The sequence below is a fragment of the Physcomitrium patens genome, chromosome 1 (genome assembly GCF_059467195.1).
Source record: "Physcomitrium patens ecotype Gransden chromosome 1, ASM5946719v1, whole genome shotgun sequence".
NCBI classification, from domain to species: Eukaryota; Viridiplantae; Streptophyta; class Bryopsida; order Funariales; family Funariaceae; genus Physcomitrium; species Physcomitrium patens.
In genome coordinates, this window is record NC_143410.1 from 3,382,263 (window position 1) to 3,390,393 (window position 8,131).

General features: G+C 36.3%; 1 protein-coding gene across 1 annotated transcript; it reads right to left on the bottom strand.

Moving 5' to 3' along the window:
* Positions 1-2,063: 2,063 nt before the first annotated feature.
* On the bottom strand, positions 2,064-4,446 carry LOC112287850 (uncharacterized). The gene is made up of 5 exons (XM_024531385.3): positions 4,038-4,446; positions 3,689-3,834; positions 3,219-3,495; positions 2,819-3,091; positions 2,064-2,673 (listed from the first exon to the last, which is right to left on the bottom strand). The coding sequence occupies exons 1-5, from the start codon at positions 4,341-4,343 to the stop codon at positions 2,194-2,196; spliced, it is 1,482 nt and encodes a 493-aa protein (XP_024387153.1). The 5' UTR covers positions 4,344-4,446; the 3' UTR covers positions 2,064-2,193.
* Positions 4,447-8,131: the final 3,685 nt, after the last annotated feature.

Consider the following 8,131-nt stretch of genomic DNA (forward strand, 5'->3'; position numbering starts at 1 on the left):
CTCCCGAGTTTGCTTGCTTCTGAAAAAGAAATTTTGAAGTTAAACTTCAGCAGGACGAGCTTGCAAGCTACGAGCCTGCTTCGGCTGCTCAGGTATTCTTTGAAACATTGATTTATAACTCGTATGCTTCAATTTTATGTTGGTTCATTTACCACAAAGTTTATGAGCCCACATCGATATTGAAAAAATGATCTAAGTTTTTTTTATAAAATTTTCAAATGATACAATTATTTCTTCAAAAGATTTAGATTCTTGGTATAACAGTCATGTTGATTTTCTTTTTTCTTCTTTCTTTGCTAAATTTGCCACTTCAAAATGTGTTATTTAGTCTTAAAAAATGCTTAATCTTTCAATATCTTTTATCACATTAATAGGGGAATGTTAAATAGACCCAAGCTTTTACTAAATTGACCCACTTATTATGAAAAAAGATTAATTCTAGATTCATTTCTCCACTATTGGATCCAAATCCAATGAAAATCAATTATATTTATTTATTTATTATGATTACCATATTTAGTAGGTCAATTTAGTAAAAACCATGTGTCTATTTAACATTCTCCTATAAATATTATCTAAATAACTCCACTAGGAGTGAAATCTCTTGTTTGTATTGCTTTAATTAAATGGATTTATAAGTGAGACATAGAAATTTGAATTTTTTGCATAAATTTTGGTATGAGATTTTTTAATATTGTTAGATTATTTATAATCAATAAGATTTTTTTCCTATTCTTTTTAAAACATTTTTCCAAATTTTTTGCAAGAAACTATTATTCTTTCTAATAGTGCTTTTTTGTCCTTCCATTTGAAGTATTGATATTTAAAATTATAAAAATAATAATTTAAAGATTAGTTTAATAAATAATTTTAATAATATATTTATAACGAAAAAATTCTTATAAAAACCACTTATATATTATTCTTTTTTAATATAGGTGATCAAAAAAACTTCAATGAAAAATTTATATTATAATTTTTTTACATTCATTTATAAAAAAAATAATGGAAAATTTTATTGAAGTTTTCTTTTATAAATGTAATAAATTGTAATATAAAACATATTTTTATATGTATTTTTTAAAAAAAATCATAAATTAACAATCATAAAAAAATCCTTAGTTATAATTTTTTTTGATGATTTGACAAAGATTTAGCAAAAAGATTCTATATTGATATTTTGATCTTAAATTATAAAACAAATAATTAAAAATAATATAGTTATGGATTTGCTATTAAAAATATTAAGTATATATTAAGGTTTAACTTAGGAGGTAGTATAAACATTAAAGTAATAGAACTTATCATATTGTCAAGTAAAAGCCCATATAACTAAGTCTTTAAATTAATAGACACAAAATAGATATATTTATAAGCAATAAACCTAAATAATAAAATTAATTAAATTTAAGATAATGAACTAAGATAAAATGTGTTTACAAGGTTCATCAATTTTGCAATATATTCATAATCAAGCCCCTAATCATATCTTGGATGTTTTATTTTTTAAAATCACAACCAAATTTATGCCATTAATATCATTGCACAATTACCATTGTTGTAATCACAAGGAACCATTCTCCTAGCGGTTTGGGGGGTAAATCCACAGCTACTGGTCAAATATTGCACAAGTCTCCAGATCACGAATTGACTCCATTTGCGACTAAGTCTGCAGAGCTAAGTGAAGAAGATTCAACGCGGCAGAAGTGCTGGGTCTGTTCCTTGACACCGCGTGTAGTGTAGTGAAGCTTTTATTAGGAATAGTTGAAAGTTAGTCGGGGAACAATCCCTGAGGTCACGTTTAGGTTGAGTTTGATGTACAAACGGCGTTCAATTGAAACGATGACAGCCTGAAGATGATGTTCAGGCAAGCCGAATAATTTTAGTGCACTGATTCAACTCATCAGATGTTGAAAGGGAGTATTCTTCTGTTGCCGAAATCTGAATGAGCTGAATTCAACGTTGCAAGTGCACGTTGAGATGCAGTAAAACGGGAATGGTCTTGAACCCCGTGCGTGCCCAGAAACCAACACACCAGTGTGTCAAAGACGACACCCACAAACTTGAGCAACAAGAAAAAGGTTTTTCTATGGTTTCCATTTCCAAGGATTTTTCTGTAAAATGCCACCATTTTGGTATGTTTTAACAGCAGGAAATTCTTGAAAGCAGTTCCTAGGTGTAGAACATTTCCAGTTATACAGACGCTGCGTTTATAGCCATGTAGTGCTTGATGACCCCCATCATCTCGCTCCCAGTGAACCGCCCAAGACACCCCCGAGCAGCTGCGATTTCGCCAAACGTCGCCACAGAGTCACCCGCTACAGCTTTCGCGTTAACTGAGCTCTCGTAGGGCACAATTTCAGCCCTGGCAGCATCAGCAGCGTTAGGTAGATTAAATGGAGCCAAATCTGCCGCCAGAACTACATCCTCTCCACCTTTCGCTTTCACAAGGTCATTGACATGGCAAATCGTGAATGGCACAGGCTCATAGCTGTGATCTCCGTACTCTACGGGCGTAGAATGATCCCCTGTTATGCAAATTGAATATTGTATCCCACTTTCCTTCTGCGCTTGCAACAGCAGACGCGCTAACTGGGACACCATTCTATCTACAGATTCAAAAGCCTTCACTTTCAGCTTCATTGCCTTGTCGTGTCCACAGTCGTCAATCGCCTGCATATTCAGCAGAAAAACCTCATCAAATGCGAAATACAGTTGCACACCTTAATTGCCATACTGAGAGATAAAACTATCATTTCAGATAGAGAATGCTGCACTGAAAATGATTATATCGAAGCAAAGAGTTTAGGGTTCATACCTTCACATGTAAAAACCCGAAGTCATAACCATCTGCGTGTCCTGGTTTCGTTTCTTCTTCGCCGGGTACAAACACATTGGGTGGAGGAGCCAAGGGAGCAGCCAAAGCCTTTGCTATTGCGACCGCCTTGTTCGTGAGAAGGGTCCGATAATCGCCAGTTGTGCCGGGTGCGTCCAGGATGTCAATCCCTAGAGACAAACCTAGCCCTGCAATGATCTTTGTTGGCGCGACCATACATGGTCGTAGCCCATGTATGTCCATGAAATTCGGAACCTATTTAAGGAAGAAAACGAGAATATCTCAGAAACTGCCTATCCGCTGTGATTTTGTCTTGTGCTGAACTACATATGAGCTGAAAGAATTCAGATACAGAATTGCAAGAAGGAGATTAATAATGTACATCAATACGGATACCACAGCCTCGAAGGAGAACAAGATTTGCAATAGCTTTCCCCTGTTTTAAGCGCTCTGCGTTGAGAGGATGATTGCGTAAAATGCCACGAATCACATCTGAAAGCTCATTCACAACATTAGCCGTGTGCGCCGCTTCCTTAGTATCGTCTAGTGGCTTCACTTTGAGCAAGAGTCGGTGGTCCTTCAAAGGATCGGATCCTGAGATGTTCCCACAAAGGCCGGGTCCACTAACAACAACCCCACACCTGTGCTCCGTTGCGTACCTGCATATATGCAACAGAAGTACGGGTTAAAATGGCAAATGTGAGAACATCTGACCAGCAGAGAGGAAACCTAAAACATACCGCATAACAGAAACCCCCACACGTCGTGTTCGCAAAAATCCGATCGGAAGGGGACTAGTATCCGGCAGCTTCAACCCAGCCCGCTGACGCACAAGGATGTCAAAAGACATACCTCACAGAGACTTTGTACTCAGGATAAGACGGTAACTTCAGACCGTTGAGAGCAGCACAGAGGATCGGACCCGCCTCCTCAAAATGACGATCTGCTCTTCGACTTGTTACAACTCCCGTCTCCTCATCTATCGTAGCAAAGTTACTCTGAAAGAATAGACTAACAACGACTCAATTAGATACAAAATTCCATGCGCGACGTTGGAAAACTCTAAACCCCATTGTCAATCGACGCTGATCCAGGTAATTCGCAATCACAGTGCGATGGTACTACTGGCTTAAACACTCAAACCCTCCAACCTCTTCAACGTTCAAACCCAATTAGATTCGAGGGCACAGGACGCACGGACCTTGAAGGCGATATCACCAGGGACCATAGCCAGGCCAGCGCCAAGAGATTCGAACGCGCCACGGCCGCGATAATAAATCCTGGGGTTGTATCCCAACAAAGACAAATGCGCGGTGTCACTCCCGCATCCCAGTCCTGGCTCCACGGGATCCATCAACCCGCTGATGCCGCCACTAGCCAAAGCATCCAGGTTGGGCGTCTTGGCAGCCTCGACGGGGGATTTGAATCCCAACGAGGGAATACCCACATCACCCAACCCATCAACCAAGATGAAGGCCACCCTCGACTTCACTCCCGATTCCCCCATTGACACCGATTCAGCACCGCAAAACAAACCCACCTCCAGGAAGAAAAAAAAACACACAGCTCCACTCGTCGCGACTACCTCTCTCGCATCGCGCGCAACACTTACAATTCCTCCCACTTCGACTCAAACTCCGGAGACTTATTAAAACATGGACAATCCCGTGCACCAGGCTTCGGATAAGCGGGGAGCTGTTGAGTCTTCTCCATTTGTGGGCCCCATTGAATGAGCTCGTGCGAATTTGTCCGTCGCGTGAGCAACAGTACCATATCTTCGCATCCGACCCTCGGGGCCGGCACGCGTTTTGCCAAGATGGATGTTGTAGATCGTTCGTTCGCTTGCTCGCTCTCGATGTGCCGATTTTTTTCCAGCTTAATTTTGTTTCCGCTGGGGGATCTGGCCCTGCCTCCACCGCCGCTGCGACGCAATGCGATTGGAGCATCGCGACGAGCCATAGTTCTACTACTATTGATTATTTATTCCACTACTATTGATTATTTATTTAGGGGCTGACTACGTCCACACCCCCTTTTATCAGACGGCATTTTTCAACTTCGACTTAAAAATGCAAGTTCTACTTAGGAAAGGGGCTGATGGCTTGAGTTTGAAAGGGTCTGATGGCTCTCTGAGAGTGCTATTATTGGGATGGCGTCCAAGTGTTCCTTTGGGTCATCCTTGTGTGAGCATGATTGTTGAATCTTGGACATGCATTAATTGTTCTTGTGATAATGGAACAACATCCATTGTTGATGCAACAGAAGATGTTCATGATGTTCTTCAACTTGCTAAAAAACTTATCTGAGCAAGTCAAGTTTTCCATAGATAGTAGCAGCTATTAGTTTTTAAGCCACCAATGCTATATAATAAATAAATAATAAAAAAAAAACTATGGTTAGCTAGTCCACGGATGATGCAAAAACATTACAAATCATATGTACATAAGATAGGCCAAGTATGTAATGAAGTACACCCATGCATGGAGTTGTGGTATCCAAGATGTGATGAGTCTTCTGTTAGGGATATATGTATTTATTCTAATAATTATCTACATGATTAATTAGAAGTAGATAAATATAGATTAATTTCATAATATTTTCTAGAAAAGATTTCTAGAAGCTTGTCACGGACATATACATGTAAACCAATAAATACCTATAACATTTAGATAAAAGTAGGTAAAAGTAGATTAATTCCATAATATCCTCTATAAAAGCTTTCTAAAAGCTTCATAGATACTACTTTGACTTTATAAATATCTTTAATTGACTTTTTAGGTTAGAAACGTGGTCAACAAGTTGGCCATGTGCCACACATGTTGGTACCTTAAAAAACAAGCTAACTATGTGGTCTACATATAGAAAATTTACCTTGTAAGGTAAGGCATGTGTCTTGCAAAGTCAACATATATTAGAGGTCCCATAGAACATTGCCACATAGCTCTTAGTTAGATAGTATATATAGAGGCAAGAGTGAAGCCTTCTTCATTCTTGTCAATTCTTTTCTTGCTTCTAGTCTAGATTTAAGAGTCTCTAGTTTCTTTGTCTTTTGGCGATAGCTATTCTAGTTTCTTTTTAATATACATACTACTTTATTACTATTTTTTTACTTTTTTTTTAACACAGATTTTCTAAGTTTACTCATCTTCTTTCATTTCATGTCCTTGACAAATTGATAAGTATCTATTTACAATACTAGAGCTTTGTCTTCTCTTAAGTAAGCATGGATTATCCCTTTTTCTTGATAAGACATAAGCGTATTAGAAGTTGCAGATTATCCTCTTCTAAACTAATATTGTTCATAGTATCTTCTTTGTTCTCAAGTCCTCTCTTCTGCTTGTCTTGAATAATATTAAATATTTATTTTTTAAATATTATCATAGCAAAGCTTATTGAAATGAAAAGGGAAATATTACAAATGTAAGAATAATTGAGAGAGTTAATGCTTGAGATGCATCAACTCAGTTTACCACCACAAAGAACAACAAGAATCGCAGGAAGTAATGATATAGATATGATTGAAACTACTTCAACATCTGCACTCAATCATGTCTCTTCTCCTACAATGGAACATCCTTCCGATACAAGGCAATTAAGAATTACCTTGCTTGAGAAGTTTAATGGCACAAGATCTAAGTTTCAAGGATTCATCAATCAAGTACAACTTGCGATTGAACTTCAATCCCAAAGCTATCCAATTTCAGAATTACAAGTTAGATTCATTGGTATACTTCTTTTAAGTTGAGCATTATTATGGTTTTCATCTTTTTTTGAACAACAAGATCTAATATTAGATAATTTGGAGGCTTTTTTAGTAGAATTTTGATCCATATATGGAAAACATGATGCAACTTATGTTGCAACCAACAAGATCTATATTTTATGACAAGGCAATCGATCCGTAATATTATATGCTTCACAATTTTGATAACTTTTAATCAATATCAAGTGGGATGATGCTACACTTATTAGCCAATTTTTCTATAGATTATAATATGAAATAAAGAAATTAATGCTCAACTTACCTTATTACTAAATATTGAGTCAAGCAATTGACTTTGCTATGAAGTGTGATAATTGACTTTTCAAATTTTGATTTGAGAGTTGGACAAGTAGGCTTCAACGTTGTTGTATTATGTGTTGTCTTACTTGGGAATGTACTAGGCACCTACCTGTGGAAGGTGAGGTTGTGTTTTATAAACATCCAAAAAATCCTAATAGGTTTTACTCATATGAGAAGAATATAATCCAAATTCCAATTCAAAAGTGCTAAAAAATACTCTTCTTAGTAGCTTCAATCACATATAAACCTCAATTACCTTGTTAGTTTCATATTTAAATAATTTAGATTTTTCTTATAAGCCCCAATCCTAATTAGTTAGCTTTAACAAGCTATAACTTCTAATTTGACTGTCCATTTGATGTAAAATTTTGCATACAATTGTCAATATAAGTCTTCTATATGCTTAAGAATTTTAAGCCCAATCCAACTTACAGATTGTGAGAAAACCTCCAAAAGCTACACTAATGTCACTCGGCTACCAACTTGAAAAGTGAAACAAAAATCCCATTAGTGATTTCTTCTTCTCCAACTGTTAACTGACTCAAAATTGGTGTATTTCTTGATCTTTAAGTCCTTCAACACCATGCTAAATTTCACCTTGATCCAACTAGTAGATCTCCAAATATCACATAAATCCTACCCAACCTTAAATTGCCAACTTCCAAAACCTTCTTGTGCTAAAACCTAGATATTTTTAAATCACACTGTTAGATTATCACAAAATTTTTTATATACTTAGCACACCTAATAATCCAAATAGTATCAAATTTTGAATCATAGATGTTATATCAATTGCATAAACTAGCCAAAATTGCTAGCGCTAATTATATTATATAAAATCCAAATCACCAATACAAACCTTGACTTTGACAAATAATTTCCTAATCTCAAAAATTCCTACAAAAATAATTCTTATGCCTTTAGAAAGAGCTTTAAGGTAGCTCTCAAATCCTAATCTTCAATCTTCAAATGAATCCTTAATTTGCCCTAGGTGGTCGTTTTAGTGACCAAAGGTTTGATTTCGACCATGTCTTACAAATGGTCAACCCTCGAATATTACTCTAATCTATCCTAAGGATTTTTTAGCCCAATCCTACTGTCAACTTGAGCCTAGTATCAACAATACCAACCATTTATCTCTTCTACCCTGATTTTATCAATTTATGGTCTTTCTAAAATAGTAAAAGAATTTCTATATCCTAGAAGATAAAAATACTAACTAACTTTTATCT

Coding starts and splice junctions, on each gene's coding strand:
- LOC112287850 (XM_024531385.3), bottom strand. CDS start 4,343: ATGGGGGAATCGGGAGTGAAGTCGAGGGTGGCCTTCATCTTGGTTGAT. Junction 3,835..4,037: donor CTGGTGATATCGCCTTCAAG/GTCCGTGCGTCC, acceptor CTATTCTTTCAG/AGTAACTTTGCTACGATAGA. Junction 3,496..3,688: donor GAGTACAAAGTCTCTGTGAG/GTATGTCTTTTG, acceptor GCATATATGCAG/GTACGCAACGGAGCACAGGT.